This window comes from Talpa occidentalis, unplaced genomic scaffold (assembly GCF_014898055.3).
Source record: "Talpa occidentalis isolate TD23 unplaced genomic scaffold, MPIMG_talOcc4v2.1 talOcc4.15, whole genome shotgun sequence".
In the NCBI taxonomy this organism is placed as follows: Eukaryota; Metazoa; Chordata; class Mammalia; order Eulipotyphla; family Talpidae; genus Talpa; species Talpa occidentalis.
In genome coordinates, this window is record NW_023601543.1 from 53,940,329 (window position 1) to 53,958,187 (window position 17,859).

A 17,859-nucleotide genomic window follows, 5' to 3' on the forward strand; every position below is an offset into this window, starting at 1 on the left:
CTAAAAGAGCCCCTACAAACAAAGGAGAGATGCTACCTAAAGGAAAAAAAGGGTAAGGCTGCGATGGTGGCAAGGATGGGACTAACCCTGCAGAAAATTGAGATGCCCAGACAGACCAAGCACAGAATGCTGAAGGTGCTGGAATTGCCGAGTGAATTGTGTGCATTTTTGATAACTGTACTGGTGACTGTATAGTACTATTTTTTATCAAGTATTATAGGAATGTATAATTTTGTTTTACCTTTTTTAAAGCTGCTTTGTTAGCCCATAGTTCTTTGCAAAAGGACATATGTCACTAATAGAATGTCTCTGAAGCTGGATTAATGTGGAAGGTGGAGAGATGGAACCTTTCCTCTCCACTTTTTTTTTTTTGTGGGACCCTCACTGGTGGCTGGGGATCGAACTGGCACTGTAGAGGCTGCGGGCAGCCTCGCAACCCAGCGCTCAACTGCTGTGCCACCAGGGGAGGCCCTCCTCTCCACTTTTGAGAGACTTCCTCTTGGTTCCCAGGAGAAGGGATTCCTTAATGTTGACACACATTAGCTGCCTTGTATGGAAAAACTAAAATTCATTTCTATGTCTTCTTCTCCCTCTCTGTCTTCAACATAGACTTGACTCCCTTAAACTCAGAGAACCATTTTGAGACCTGACTACAAAAAGGTGGCTACCAGTATGACAAGCAATCTGGACTTGCCATTGTCACCATTGAGATGGCATCCCTCAAAAAGCAGCAGATCCTTTTTTGATTGTGGATCTTCAAATTGATAAATCTGCCATTTTCATTTCATTACCTAAAATTCAGGGTCAACTTATGAAAAGTTGTTAAATATGCTAAATGTGAAATGTCAACATTCACTCTAAACTTTCCCTGTTCAAAACATCAAATGAACACTTCTTTGGGTTTTATAGTGGCTTTCTGATTTTGGTAGTCCATTGAAGAGGGGAATTAGAAAGTTGTTATATACTGTTAACTGTATGATATAACCATAATTGTTTATAAAAAGCTGGATACAGTTTGTCTTGGGAAAAAAATTATTTCTCCCCAACTTGATATGCAAGTTTAATGCATTTTCTGTTTATATCCCAGTAGGATTCTTTATAGCTAAACACGAGATTATTCTAATATTTAAATGGAAAGACAAAGGAACTAGAATATCTAAAACAGTTTTGAAAAGAATAATAAATTGGGAGTAATCACTACTTAATTATAAGATTTATTATATTGCTGAATTGTATTAACTGTTACAGACACTTAGATTAAGAAACAGTAGGGAATCCAGAAACAGTCTTACACAACTACAATCAACTGTTTTTTGACAAAGCTCCTGAAGCACTTCATTAGAGGAAAGATAGTCTTTTTAATAAAAGGTACTGGATCAAGTGGACATCTGTAGGTGCCTAAGTCCTGCATATCTAGAGTAGGAGTTAAAATATACAAAGAACTCTCAAAACAACATTATTTAAGAATCCAGTTAGAAAATCAGCAACAGACATTTCGCTAAAGATATACACATGACAAAGACATGAAAAGATGTTCAACGCCATTAGCCATTAGAGAAATACAAATTAAAGTCACAGTGCGGTATCACAACATATCTATCAAAATGTCTAAAGTGACGAATGGTGATAATACTGCATTCTGGATTGGCTATTGAGAAATTATCCCTCACAAATTGGTGGGAATCCAAAATGGTACTGCCACTCTAGAAAATAATTTGGCAGTTCCTTTCAAAACTAAAAAAAGACTTAACACACCACCCAGTACTTATCCCCACTATTTGACACTTACCCCAGAGAAATGAGGTCTTATTTTCATGTAGGAACTTGAACACAAATTTTCATAGCAGCTTTATTCATAATAGACCCAAACTGGAAACCACACAATCCTTCAAAGGGTAAATGGCTAACTGTAGTGCATCCATGGTATACTACTCAGCAAAAAAAAAAAATAAAAATAAAATAAAATAAAAAAGGAATGAACTATTGACATGTGCAGCAGCATGGATGTATCTCAAGGGCATTATGCCAAGTAAAAATGCCGAACTGAAAAGATTATAATGTATGACTCCATTTATATGACATTCTCAAATCGACAAAATTGTATAGATTGAGAATAGATTAGTGGTTGCAGGAATTAAGGATAGTGCTGGAGTGTAATCATAAAAGGGAGATTACACAAGGGAGATCTTTGTGGTGATGGAAAAGTTCTGTATCTTAATTTTGGTAGTGGTTAACATGAATCTATACATGACATAAAGATATACACACAGTTGTACCAATGTTAATTTACTCGCTTTGATATTGTATTATAATTATTAGGCAAAACTGGGTAAAGGATACACTGGATCTCTACTATCTTTCCAACTGCCTGTGAATCTATAAAACTAAAAAGTTTGTTTGTTTTTTTTTATTTTAAAGAGCACTGTAGTGTGTGGAGCATGGGCCTGAGGGGGACTGGACAGGATGAAGGCAGAGACAACAGTCTGGAGACTGGTCAGGTGAAAGATCATGAGAACTGAACCTTATAGTATTTGTTGTGATGAAGAAAAGGATACAGATAGAGACGAGGAATGAAAAGATAGTAGAATCAGCAAGATTTGAGAAATAGCCAGATGTGTATAAGGTGAAGGAGAGGGAGGACTCTGGGATAACTCCCAGGTTTCTATCTTGGCTAATTAATACTAGGTGTCTTAAGTATAAGAGACTTAGGAACCTAAGGTACACTAGAAATAGATAGAACCCATGTTTTCCTTGTTTGTTACACCTTCTTAAATCTAAAAGATGCTAGTTTGGGGGGATTTTGTTAATTTCCTTTTGTTGTTTAGCCTAGTACATTTGCTTAAGAAATGAGCTCCAAAGTAATTGTGTTGATCCTTGATTTCTTCATCCGCAAAATGAACACTATGCTTTGTGATAATGTAATCATACTTCTTTCTCAGGACTGTTATGAGGAGTAAATGAAATTTGTATTTATATGTAAAGTACTTATATATACCAAGCATCCAATAAATGTGTCCTGCTCTTGCTGTTACTATTGCTTACAGTAAAAATTATAGCAACAACTAAAAAATGATGAAATGTGATGGATCCTATTAATGTGGCCAACTGAGAAATCCTCAGAGATTCTCTAGAGCCTGTTTTTCTTTAATTTCTATTTTCCAGTTCCTTCAGTGATCCTGAAAGAGTGGTCTGCCTATAAAGGAAAGTCACCTCAGACCCCTGAGCTGGTATCTGCACTGACATTTCGGGAATGGACTTGTCCGAACCTCAAGAAGCTTTGGCTTGGCAAAGCAGTTGAGGACAAGAACAGAAGGATGCGGGCCTTCCTGGCCTGTATGAAGTCAGACACACCCAGTATGCTCAATCCAGCTAATGTCCCCACCCATCTGCTGCTCATGTGCTGTGTACTTCGGTAAGCCATGTGGTAGGGAGGTGGAAAGTTCATTTCTGTTTTACTTGTTTGACATTTTCTTTATGCAAGTATTTTTATGGTGTTAATGAGTGAAATTTATGTTTTCTGTTTATCTGACTTCAGAAACACAAATTGTTTTAACGGTCTCCTCGGTCTCTGTCATCTGTCCATACATAATCCGTCTTTTTTATTTGTTTTTTGTCCTCTTCAGTCTTCATTCCTTATCCAGTTCCCTTCTCTCTAACCATAGTTATCAATTCGGGTATTTGTTATGTATCCTTCCAAACCATCTTCCATATATTTATTTAAGCATATATATATCAATGCACAGTCTGTAATGTTTATGTGTGTAGAGTTTTTTTTCTTGTTTTTTAGCATGAAAGATATTGTGTGATAAAGCTCATTCTATTTCTTACATTTTTCACTCATTGTTGCTTTTGAGATTTATTCATGTTTATTCTTTCCTTTCTGCTGGATTATATTCCATCAAATACTAATGTCACAGTATTTTATTTATTTATTTATTTTTTAGTTTATTTTTTTAATTTTATATATTTTATATCATTTTTCATTTTTGCACAATGTATGCATTTTCATCTTGGTTTTAGTCCCCATACAATTCCCACCCACCTTGCTTTGATCCTACTCCCTCCTCCCCCTCCCCATAGTGTGTCTCTGGTTAATAGTTGCTTGTTGATTTTGATTTTTAACTGTGTTATAATTAGTCTTTTTCCTGGTCCCTTATTTAGGTTTTCTAAATTCCTGCTATGAGTGAGACCATCTGGTATTTTTCTTTTATTGATTGATAAACTCTTGTTTCTAGTTCTTGGCTATTACAACCAGTGCTGCAGATAATATCCTCACAGATATCTCTTTCTGTTCCTGTGTCAGTTTATCTGAAATATAAACTCAAGAGTAGAATTCTTGGATAATGTAAAATATGCATACAGGCTTTTCACCAAATACTGCCAGATTGCTCTAGAGTATACTTGTAGTAATTTATAGTCCTGTATTTTGTCCATAATGATATCATATAATTTATTAATTTTTGCCATTCTAGTGGGTTTCAATTAGTATCTTTTATTTTTATTTGTTTTTTTGGGCTACAGATGTGGTTGATATTCTATTTTATACATATATTTGTTACCTCATTTTCTGAAATGCCTATCTACTTTGCAAGTTTTATTTTATATTACTTGTCTTTTTCTTGCTGATAGAAGTATCTATAGATGTGTGTGGTGTCTATCAATTATCTATTCCAGTCGGTCAAAATGTTTTAAATCTTTATGTACAATATCCTTTGTTAAACAAAAGTATATAATTTTCACCAATCTTATTATAATTACTTCATACATACAGAAAAGTTGGAAGAAAATTACGGTGAACAGCCACATAACCTCCACTTACATTCCGTAATTAATATTTTTCTACATTTGTTTTATCCCATATAACCATATGTCCATTTATAGTCATCCATTTATTCATCCTTTTTGATGCATTTCCAAGTATATGCATCAAAAATCAGTATGCTTTACCCCTAACCAAAAAATATTCATTTTGGTATTATCAAACCCATCCAAATTTGCTTTCATGGTATGTGCTCTTGGGATCTTTTTAAATAAATGTTTTCCTATCACTGGGTTATAAAGATTTTTTTCTAGATTTTCATATAGTTTTTTGACAGGTCATTAATATGGTTTGTATTTATTCTGTATATGCTCTAAGAAAGGATCTGATTTTATTTCTGTGCATATCTCTACAAGTAGAATTTTCCCAGCTCCATTTTTAAATTATCTCTTCTTTCCTATACTGATTTGTATTACCACATTTCTTATGTACCAAGTTCCTATATGTACACATGAGTCCATTATTGGACTCCATTTTCTTCCATTGCCTATTTGATTCCTTTACCAGTTGCACATTGTTTCAGTTATTAAGGGTTTGTAATTTGCCTTAATATCAAGTATGACAAATCTTTGTTCTTTGCTTCTCTTATTTCAGACTTGTTGTAGCTATGCCTTAATCATTTAAACATTTATCTTTCCATATATAATTTATAAAATCTTGTTTGGAATTTCTTTGTGAATGAATTGAAATTATAGATTAATTTGGGAGAAAATTTATAAATGTCAAGAGTTTCTTCAAAGATCATAATTTACTTCTCTCTTTATTCATGTCCATTTCTTTATGTCTCAGTAGATTTAATGTTATTCTATAGAGGTCTTCTATATTTTTTTTTGTCAGACGAAGAGTTTATTAGATAATCAAAGTGTGGATTCAAACCAGAGAAGCAGCCCAAACAGAACTTACTCTGCAAGAACTGTTCCTAATAAACATAAGTTCGAATTTAGTTTATATAGCTAGAAACAATGAGTCACAGACATTAAGACTGTAGTTATACTTGATTGGAAGGGTTTCCAGCTCTAAATTTTCCCAATCTAAAAACATGCTGATGCTAGCAAAGGCAATGCAGTATCCAATCTCCTCTCCTCAAAAGATAAATAGCCTTCAGAGGTACAAAGGCTGGTGTCCATTATACCTTTTTTTTGTTTGTTTATTACTTAAGTACTTTATTTTTTTTTTTTGCTTAGCAATTTAGTTTTTTTTTTTATAATAAATTTTATTTTTATATTCACCATACAATTTCAACCCCCCCATTTTGACACCAATCCCTCCCCTCCCTCCACCCACCCCCCCAAAAGTGTCTCTGGTTCATAGATTTTTGTTGATTTTGATTTTCACTTTCTTATAGTTATTCATTTTCCTGGTCCCTTATTTAAGTTTTCTAGATTCCTGCTATGAGTGAGACCATCCGGTATTTTTCTTTTTCTTTCTGGCTTATTTCGCTGAGCATGATCCCTTCCAGCGCCATCCATGTTGCTGCAAATTGCATGTGTTTATCTTTTTTGAATGCTGAGTAGTATTCCATGGTATATATGTACCACATCTTCTTGATCCAGTCATCTATTTTTGGGCATTTGGGCTGTTTCCAAAGCTTAGCTATTGTAAATAGTGCTGCTATAAACATAGGGGTGCAGGTGTTCTTTGGAATGGATGTTTCTGTGTCCTTTGGGTAAATACCTAGGAGTGGAATTGCTGGATCATATGGAAGCTCTATGTTTAGTAGGTCCAGAAATCTCCACACAGCTCTCCATAGTGGTTGGACTAGTTTGCACTCCCACCAACAGTGCAGAAGAGTTCCTTTTTCTCCACACCCTCGCCAACATTTGTTGTTGCTAGTTTTTTTAATATGTGCCATTCTCACTGGTGTAAGATGGTATCTCATGGTAGTTTTGATTTGCATTTCCCTGATTACAAGTGATGTTGAACATTTTTTCATATGCCTGTTGGCCATTTGCATTTCCTCTTCAGAGAAGTTTCTTTTTAGCTCTTCTGCCCATTTTTTGACTGGATTATTTTCTTTGTTGTTGTTGAGTCTCATCAGCTCTTTGCAGATTTTTGTGATCAATCCTTTATCATTAGTGTTGTGTGCAAAAATGTTCTCCCAGTTGGTGGGGTTTCTCTTTGTTTTTGTTATTGTCTCTTTTGCTGTGCAGAAGCTCTTTAATTTGATGTAGTCCCAGCTGTTTATCTTTGCCTTCACTATCACTGCTTTGGGTGATGTGTCTGTAAAGATGTCTTTGAGGTGCAAATCACGTAGTGTTTCGCCTATATTTCCTTCTATGTATTTTATGGTTTCAGGTTTTATGTCTAGTTCTTTCATCCATTTTGAGTTGGTTTTTGTGTATGGTGTGAGGTAGTGGTCAAGCTTCATTCTTTTGCATGTAGCGGCCCAGTATTCCCAGCACCATTTATTGAACAGACTTTCTTTGCTCCAATGCATATTCTTTGCTCCTTTGTTAAATATTAGTAGACCATAAATCTGTGGGTTTATTTCTGGGTTTTCTATTCGATTCCATTGGTCTGTGTGTCTGTTCTTGTTCCAATACCATGCAGTTTTGATGATTATGGCTTTGTAGTATAGCCTGAAATCTGGGAGTGTGATGCCTCCATTCCCTTCTTTTTTTTTTCAGGAGAGCTTTGGCTATTCGGGGTTTTTGGTAATTCCATATGAATTTTATCAATAATTGTTCTATTTCTTTGAAGAATAACATTGAAATTTTTATTGGAATAGCATTGAATCGGTATATTGCTTTTGGTAGGATGGCCATTTTAATAATGTTTATTCTTCCAATCCATGAGCAGGGGATGTCTTTCCATTTCTTTGTATCTTCTTCTAGTTCATTTAACAGTGTTTTATAGTTTTATTTGTAAAGGTCCTTTACCTCTTTTGTTAGATTTATTCCCAAGTATTTGATTTTTTTTTTTGTTTCGATAATAAAGGGGATGGTTTTTTTCATTTCTTCTTCTTCAGATTTATTGTTAGTGTATAGGAAGGCTTCTGACTTTTGCATGTTGATTTTGTATCCTGCCACTTTGCTGAACTGATTGATGAGTTCAATTAGTATTTCTATGGAGTTTTTGGGGTTCTGTATGTATATTATCATATCATCTGCAAATAGTGATAGTTTGACTTCTTCTTTTCCTATTTGGATTCCTTGGATGTCTTTCTCTTGTCTTATTGCTCTGGCTAGGACTTCCAGTATTATATTGAAAAGCAGTGGTGAGAGTGGACATCCTTGTCTTGTTCCAGATCTTAATGGAAATGCTTTCAGCTTTTCACCATTGAGAATGATACTGGTTGTTGACTTGTCGTATATGGCCTTTATGATGTTGAGGTATGTTCCTTGTATCCCAAGAATTTCAAGGGCTTTTATCATGAATGGGTGTTGCACTTTGTCGAAAGCTTTCTCAGCATCTATTGATATTATCATATGGTTTTTATATTTCTTTTTGTTGATGTGTTGGATAACGTTGATTGATTTTCGGATGTTGAACCATCCTTGTGTCCCTGGAATGAATCCTACTTGGTCGTGGTGAATTACCTTATGGATACACTGTTGGATTCTGATAGCTAAAATTTATTGAGGATTTTTGCATCAGTGTTCATTAGGAAGATTGGCCTATAGTTTTCTTTTTTGTGTTGTCCTTGTTCGGTTTTGGTATTAGTGTAATGTTGGCTTCATAGAACGTGTTAGGTATTATACCTTCCTTCTCAATTTTTGGAAGAGTTTGTGAAGGATAGGCACCAATTCGTCTCTGAATGTTTGGTAGAATTCATTTGTAAATCCATCAGGTCCTGGGCTTTTGTTTTTGGGGAGGTTTTTGATTACCATTTCAATTTCGCTAATTGTAATTGGTCTGTTTAGGTGTTCTATTTCTTCTTTATCTAGCTTTGGGTGATTGTAGAGTTGTAGGAATTCGTCCATCTCCTCTAGATTGTTGAACTTGTTTCCATATAACTGTTCATAGTAGTTATTAATTATTCTTTTGATTTCTGCTGTGTCCGTTGTGATTTCTCCTCTTTCATTTATTATCCTATTTATTTGTGCTTTCTCCCTTTTTGCCCTTGTGAGCCTGGCTAGGGGTTTATCTATTTTATTTATTTTTTCGAAGAACCAGCTCTTGGTTTCATTGATCTTTTGGATTGTTTTTTTAGTTTCTATTTCATTTATTTCTGCTTTGGTTTTTATTATTTCTTTTCTTCTACTGGTTTTGGGTTTTTTTTTTTTTTTGTTGTTGTTCTTTTTCTAGATCTTTGAGCTTCGAGATTAGGTTGTTTCTTTGAGTTCTTTCTTGTTTCTTGATGTGAGCATCTATTGCTATATATTTTCCTCTTATTACTGCTTTTGCTGCATCCCATACATTTAGGAAATTGGTGTCCTCCTTGTAATTCAATTCAAAGAATTTTTTAATTTCTTATTTTATTTCCTCGTTAGTCCAGTGGACTTCCAGTAGTGTGGGTTTCAATCTCCACGAGGTAGGAGAGTACCTTTCCTTCTTTTTATCGTTTATTTCTAGCTTGATGCCTTCATGGTCAGAAAAGATGGTTGGTATGAGTTCAATCTTGGTGTATCTGTTGATGTTTGTCTTGTGCCCCAGTATATGATCGATCCTAGAGAATGATCCGTGTGCGCTTGAGAAAAATGTATACTCAGATTTTTTTTGGGTTTAGTGTTCTATATATGTCTGTTAAGCCCAAGCACTCTAGATCCTTATTTAGAGCTTTAGTGTCTTTACTTATTTTTTGTCTTGTTGATCTATCCATTGTTGATAGTGGTGTGTTGAAGTCTCCCACTACGTATGTGTTTTCTCTGATGTCTGTTTTCACAGATGCCAATAGTTGTCTGATATATTTTGGTGCTCCTTCGTTTGGTGAATATATGTTAATGAGTGTTATTTCTTCTTGAAGTATTGTCCCCTTGATCATAATGTAATGACCACTGGGGTCTCTTTTTATCTTTTTAAGTTTGAAATCTGTTTTATCTGATATGAGTATAGCTGTTCCTGCCTTCTTTTTTGGTCCATTTGCTTGTAGAATTGTTTTCCATCCTTTAACTTTGAGTCTATTTTTATCTTTTGCAGCTAAATGTGTTTCCTGGAGACAGCAAAAGGTTGGGTTTTGTTTCTTAATCCAGCCTGCAACTCTTGTGTCTTTTTATTGAAGAGTTTAGTCCATTTACATTTAGAGTTAGTATTGATATGTTAGCATCTGTATTTGCCATTGTGTTTGTCTTTCCTTTGATTTTATTTATTTATTCTTTTAATAACTTTCTTTGGCCTTCTTTTGTTGTTATTTGTCCCTCTGAGGTTCTGGCTTTAGGACTCCTTGTAGTATTTTTTGGAGTGGGCTTTAGTCGTAATAAAATTCCAGAGTTTCTGTTTGTCTGGGAAGGTCCTTATTCTTTCTTCAAAGAGGAAGGAGAGCTTTGCGGGATAGAGTATTCTTGGTTGGCATCTGTTTTCTTTGAGTCTGTTGACTATGTCCCTCCACTCTCTCTTTGCCTGTAGTGTTTCTTCAGAGAAGTCTGATGTCAGTCTGATTGGTTTCCCTTTGAATGTTATCTGTTTCTTCCCTCTTGTTAGTTTCATTTTTTTCCTTGTCTTGGATTCTTGGGAGCTTTACTATTATGTGTCTTGCTGTATTTTTCCTTTTGTCATGGAAGTTTGGTGTTCTTCTTGCTTCTTGTATATCAATTTTCAGCTCCTTCTTCGCGTTTGGGAAGTTCTCTTCAATTATATCCATGAATATTTTCTCTGTTCCTACATCTCTCTCCTCTCCTTCTGGGATTCCTATAACTCTTATATTTCCTTTCCTCATGGAGTCAGATAGTTCCCGAAGTCTTTCTTCGGTCTTTTTCCTTCGTACTTTGCCTTCCTTTTCTGTTTTAGTTCTTTTTATTTCTGTGTCTTCAAGAGTACTTATTCGTTCTTCCATTTCATCTATTCTGCTTTCATTGCTTTTCCCAGAGTTCTTTAGCGTCTCCATTAATTCTTTGATCTCCTGCATTTCTTTTACTTCCCTCTTTAGGGACTCAATTTCATTCTTCTGGTCATTAATTATTTTCCCCTTATCATTGTTTTCCTTTATGACTTCTGTCAGTTTTTTAATCACAGCAATTTTATATTCTCTATCTGGAAGGCTCAGAAGTTCTTCCAAGTACTGTCGTTGCAAACTGGTATATGGTTTTCTTTTTGCGGTGTGCTTTTTTTGCTGAGGATTTGCTGGGTTGCATGTGGTTTTTCTACTCCCTACTGCCTGTTTTCTAATTTGCCGTATTCCTTGTGACACTGTGTTGCTGGTACCGGCCGGCATCTTGGGCGACCTTCCGAGCTCACCACTGGCTCCTCTGGGGAACTTCTGCTGGGTTCACATGTCTCCAGCAAAGAAAGGTCCCTGCTGCAAAATGGCGATGCGGGAACGTGCTCCCCTGCACGCCCGGTCTGCCCCAGTGGTGGGTGTTGCTCCCCTCTGGGCTGGAACTGCAGGCTAGAAGGCGCCTGGCATGGGCAAGCCTCCCAGCTTATTTCTGTCTCCTCGGTGAGCCTTCTGCCTGGTTCACAAGTCTCCAGCAAAGAAAGGTCCCTGCTGTAAAATGGTGATGCGGGAACGCACTCCCCTGCACACCCGGTCTGCCCCAGCGGTGGGTGCTGCTCCTCTCTGGGCTAGAACTGCAGGCTAGAAGGCGCCCAGCATGGGCAAGCCTCCCAGCTTACCTCTGTCTCCTCAGTGAGCCTTCTGCTGGGTTCACACAGTCTCCAGCAAGAAAGGTCCCTGCTGCAAAATGCCGGTGCTGGGACGCGCTCCCCTGCACGCCTGGTCTGCCCCAGCGGTGGGTGCTCGAGGTCTTCTATATTTTAAATAAATTCCTAGGTACTTGGTGTATATTGTTATAATTACAGATGGTATTCTGGTTTCTTTTACACTTATTTGTATTTGTTGATGTGGAAGAAATTTTTGTGCAAAGAGGAAGTCAGTTTCTTCAAGTCACCAGAGTGATAGAGCATTGACCTTTGAAACTGGAGACCTTAATTTAAATTTTCTCTGTGGTACTTTTCAGCACAAATAAGCCACTTTAACTTTCCTGAACATCCTTTTTTCCACCAAAAATGGATATAATGATTCTTCTCAGAAGTATTTGAGGAGATTGAGATAATGCACGCAGTGGCTATATCACAAAATAGAATCTTAGCACATGTTAATTTTCTAACTGCCCTAACTTTAAGGATAGTGACTTGAAAAGTCTTCCCAATAATAACAAATAAGATCTATTCTTCCTAGCTTCTAACATGTTCCTGAGCCACAGTCCTACATTGTCCCATATTAACTCGACAATTACATGTTTTTTTTTTTAATCTTCTTTCTCAACAGTATAAATGCTCATCTTCCTGTTTATTTGGTTCTCTGGGTTTTCTGAAACACATCAAATAAGTAAAAATGGCTCGTGAACAGCTATAATAACTATCACAAAGACTATGTTCTAATTGTCTCATAGGTTCTGTATACTTTTCTAAAGAGAACCCTGTAGTATGATCTACCTATTCTTAACTTAGACATATTTCTTATAGCTTGGTCATCTGATTTCCCAGAGTTCAGCGAATTAGAAGCAGCAGATTGTGAGAGAGGTTAGGGAGGCAATAGTTGCTATTCTTAGAACTAGCAGAACTAACCTCAGTGATAGCAGTAAATGATATCCTACTATTTATTTATTTAGTAAAGATTTTTTAAATTTATACAATAGCTGGGGTACAGGCCAGAGGTGCAGGAGAGTGAGAGGATTCAGCAGAGACAGAGTGGGGAGCAGAACAGGCAGACAGAATGAAAGCACTGCTCAGGGGTGCAGCGGGTGCGACAGGAGAGGTCTTCCGCGTCATGTGGGACTCTCCCTAGGCGGCAGGGAATAGAACCCACACTGCAGAGGTTGCGGACAGCTTCACAGTGCTGCGCTCAACCCACTGTGCCACAGGGGAGGCCCCAATATATCCAACTTTTTAAAAGTAGGGGAAATATATAAAGGCTTTATAATATATAAATATTTTGAAGACCTAAGAACCCAAAAAGAAGAGGTATCAACTAGAATCATTTAGTGACTGCCCTGTATGTCAGTATAGGATCATTGTTAAAACAGAAGTTGTTTATCACTGCTCACAAAATCATCAAGAAAGAGGTTCTATATTATATATTATGTACCTGGAAGTGTGCTGAATCATCCCTTTGTGAATAATGCTGCTAATCCTCATAATGGTGCTATAAAGTATTTTTTATCTTCATTTGTATATGAGGAAACAAAGGCTCAGACAGAAGTGACTTACAAAGGTTACATATCTGGTAAAGGGTAGTGTAAGAGTTTGCACCCAAATCTTTCAAACTTCCCATATGTTTTATGCTTTTGAAGAAAATAAAATGGTATAAATACAGTTTTAAAGATGAACATAATAACATTTGGTTGGTAATTTAAAATTCAATGTTAAAGAAAGAATAACTTATCCTAAATATTTTATTGCCCAGCAATGTCAAGTAAAAACTACATATGAACTTTAAACCATGTCATAATTGAGTGTGGAGAGTCTGAACATCTCAGTTGCTTCTTATAGCTACAGATGCTCCCCTACTTACAATGATTTGAGACTTGGAGTTTTTCAACTTTACTAGTACAAAAGTGATTCACATTCATATTCAATAAAATCCATAGACAATATTGAAAGAAGCAAGAGAAAAATAACATGTCACATACAAAGGAACCACAAGAGGATTATCAACAAAAGACAAATGGTTCACCCCAAGTTTCCATCATGAATGAATTTATAAAAGGTAATATATACATAAAGTGGAATATTATTCAGCCTTAAAATGTAAGGAAATTCTGACACAATTTACAACGTATCTGAACCTTGAAGGCATTATAATTATGCTTAGTAAAGTGATCTAGTCACAAGAAGACAAATATGGTATTATTTTTCCATTGTATAGAGACAGTGAAGATAAAGTAGTGGGACAACATAATTCAATGTGCCGAAATACAAAATTGTCAACTTCCAATTTCATATTTCATAAAATTGTATTTCAAAAGCAAAAGTAAAATAGATATTTTCCAAGATAAAGGAAAGCAGAGAATGTGTTAGTAGTATACCTGCCTTATAAAAAATACTGAAGTTCTTCAGGCTGAAAACAAGTGACAAGACAGTAATTCAAATCCGTAAAAACAAAATGAATACAAGTAAAGATAATTATATAGATAATTATACAGTATAATTACATATGTAATCTCCTTTTTTTCTCTTAATGTATTTAAAAAGTAGTTATATCAAACAATAGGTATATAATTTTATTGTTGAGCCTATAATATATAGAAATGTAATATATTTGACAGATCAGCAAAAAGAAGGTAAGTGGAAACAAGATGTATTTGAGTAACTGAGAGACAATGTAATATAAATCCACAAGAAGAGAACCATAAATAATTAGGTTAATCTGACAAAACAGCAATTATATACTTGATCTCCTTTCTTTTCTGAGTTTTAAAAATGGAAATAATATATAAGGTAACAATTACAACACTCTATTCTTGGTTTTGTGTATACAAAATATTTATAGCAGTAATACCACAAAAAAGAAGTAAGGGAATGGATCTATATAGGAAAGAAGTTTTGATATTCAACTGGAATGAAGTTCATATGTATCCAAAGTAGATAGAAAAATAACTCAAAAATATACTTTGAAATTATTAAAAGAATTAAATGTTACACTAGAAAATGTCCACTTAAAAATATAAAAAGGCATTGAGTAATAACACATGAGACATATGAAAAGCAAAATGGCCAATGCAAATCTACCATGTCAATAACATAAAATTTGAGTGGTTTAAAATATAATAAAAGCAGAGATTGTCAGATTAGGTAAGAAAACAAAATTTTGGCCTCCCTGGTGGCGGAAGGGATTAAGCACCGCACTATGAAGCAATCCGCAGCCTCTGCAGCATGAGTTTGATCCCTGGCCAGCCAGGGAGCAACCCATATGGCGCAGCAAACCTCTCCTGTCTCACCCGCTGCTCCCCTCTGTTCTGTTCCCTGCTCTGTCTCTGGTGAATCCTCTAACCCCCCAAACCCCCACATCTCTGGCCTGTACCCCAGCTCTTGTATGCATAAATAAATAAATCTTTTAAAAAAAGGAAACAAAATTCAGTTTTATGCTTCTATAGTAGACACACTTTAGATTCAAAGATATAAATAGGTTGAAAGTAAAAGGATGGAAAAGACATACAGGTTGGATGTATTAAATTGATTTTCACTTAAAATATTTTCAATTTATGATGGGTTTATCAGCATGTAATCCCATAATAAGTTGAAGAACAATGCATATTGCTTTCACACGATGAGAAGGATGAAAAAACCTAAGTCAAACCATCGTTAATTGGGGACCATCTGCTGGAGTGACTACACTAATGCCAGGCAAAATAAACATTAAGACAATAAAATGATTCTACAGACAAAAAGGGTTATTTTATAATGATAAAAGAGTAAATTCATCAGGGATGTATAACAACTATATATATTTAGCAAGATGGCCTAAAAAGACATGAAGTGAAAACTGAGAGAAATTAAGGGAGAAATAGTTAAGCAACAGTAAAAACTTCAATATCCCACCTTCAAAATAGAATAGCTAGGGCCTCCCCTGGTGGCGCAGAGGTTTCGCGCTGGGCTGCGAAGCTGCTCGCAGCCTCTGCAGTGCGGGTTCAATTCCCGGCCACCGTCGAGGGTCCCACATGGCGCGCAGACCTCTTCTGCCGCCCGCTGCTCCTCTCAGCAGTGTATTTCATCGGTCTGCCTGTTCTGTTCCCTACTCTGGCTCTGGTGAATTCTCTCACCCTCCCACACTTCTGACTGTAAACAGTACTTGTATAAATAAATAAATAAATCTTAAAAAAAAAAATAGAACAGCTATGCAGAAGATCAACAAGAAAATAAAAGACATGTTCTTATATATATTGCATCCCAAAGACTCCACCATAAAAAACTGTTAGAATAAATGAGTTCAGAAGTAATGTAACTGCCTTGGGTGTTTGAGGTCTTATGTCGCCTTATGTTCCATACTAACAGAGGGCCTATTGAGTTCAATCTGTGGGATACAGCTGCTCGGGGAGAAATTTAGTGGACTGACAGAGGGCTGTTATATCCAAGTCTATTATAATGTGTGATGTAAATTGAGAGTAACTTACAAGAATGTACCTAACTAGCATAGCAATATGGTAAGAGTATGAGAAAATATCCTTACTGGGTTGTGTGGCAACAAAGTGGATTCTAAGGAAATGGAAGTTAATGCAAAATCTATTGTCTTCCACTGAAAGAAGAATCTTCAGTATGTGATATTTCTGCCAAAAGTAATTACAACTTTGAAAAGCCCTTCCTTTCTGGCTTATTAGAAAAGTAATCAGAGACCCTAACATGGAGTTCATTGCCATACCTGCTCTTGCCCCACCAGAAGGTGGTCATGGACCCACCTTTGGCTGCACAGTATGAGCAAGATTTAGAGGTTGCTCAGACAGTTGCTATCCTGGATGAGGATGATGACCTGTGAGAAGATGAAGCTAGTGCTAAGCATCAGAAGTCTTGTTTTATAGGCAGCTGTCCTGTGATGTCAGTGTTGCAGTGTTTGACACTTTATTATATAGCTTAGCACAACATGTGCTTAATATTTGGGATGATGGAGTAGATGAATGGGCTTCAGAGTGAATGTGGCATTTAAAAAACCTTCATTTTCTGGACCTGCATATTTAGCTGTTTTGGAATGTTTTAGCTTCTCAAGTTTCAAATGCAAGACCGCTACAGTCACATCACAATATTCAGGGGTGAAATCTTGTTTGTTATTGTCAACCCATTCCTTTCCATAAAGTTGTGTTTCAAAATTCTTTTTTAAAAAGCACATGAAAACATTCTTAATCATTGGGAAAATGCAAATCTATTTTTTATACATCATTGTTCATTTTTGTACAATATTTGATTTCTCCCCTAAGGTGTAATCCCTATAAATCTCCCATCACCATCTCTCCCATGAATTGTCACCATAGACCTTTGTGCTCTTCCCTTCCTGTTTTGACTCCCTCCTCCCCTGCTATATGTCTCAGATCTATAATTTGCCTGCTAGCATAGTCTTTTTTTCTTTCTTCTGACCCTTTGTTCAATATCCCTATATTCCTCCTATAAGTGAAACCATCTGATGTTTTTCTTTTTCCTTCTAACTTATTTCACTGAGCAGGATCCCTTCCAGCTCCATCCATGTTGTTGCAAATGGCATGAGTTTGCCCTTTTTTTGGTTGCTGAGTAGTAGTCCATCTTTTTGATCCAGTCATCTATTTTGGGGTGTTTAAGTTTCCATATCTTAGCTATAGTGAACAGTGCTGCAATAAACATAGGAGTGAAGGTTTCCTTTTGAATTAATGTTTTTGTATCCTTTGGGTAGATTCTTAGGAGTGGAATTGCTGGGTCATATGGTAGCTCCATTGTTAGTAATTTGAGGGTCCTCCACACAGCTTTCCATAGTGGTTGCACCAGTTTGCATTCCCACCAGCAGTGTAAGAGGGTTCCTTTTTCTCACATCCTTGCCAGCATTTGTTGTTGCCAGTTTTTTTGTATGGGCACTTTCCCTGGTGTTAGGTGGTATCTCATTGTGGTTTTGATTTGCATTTCCCTGTGTATAAGTGATGTTGAGCATTTTTTCATATACTTGCTGGCCATTTGCAGGAAATGCAAATTTAAACAACAAACGAAATATCAGTTTGCTCAGATAGATTGATGATAATTAAAAAAAAATTACATATTGGCCAGGCTATGCTAAATAAAGTCTCATATTAATTCTGGTTTTGTTCACTAACTTATGTTTTTGTTTCACATCTTACCAACAAAATAAGGTGGAAAGATTAAAAATAAAATAATTGGCAAAGGTAAATCAAGGAACTACAAATCTAAAGAAACAATGTTAATAGATAATATGGTCCTCAAGGCAAAAATGTCATTAAGAATGACAAAAGAGATTATTTTATGTTGATATC

At 36.0% G+C, this 17,859-nt stretch overlaps 1 protein-coding gene across 4 annotated transcripts in view; it reads left to right on the plus strand.

Annotated features, from left to right (window-relative positions):
- Positions 1-17,859, plus strand: part of FAM120C (family with sequence similarity 120C) — a 139,773-nt gene that overhangs the window by 61,292 nt on the left and 60,622 nt on the right. For all 4 annotated transcript variants that reach the window (XM_054695706.1, XM_037512349.2, XM_037512351.1 and 1 more), the window contains exon 10: positions 3,163-3,412. In XM_054695706.1, coding sequence (XP_054551681.1) covers positions 3,163-3,412 — 250 coding nt within the window. The remainder of the gene's footprint in view (positions 1-3,162; positions 3,413-17,859) is intronic.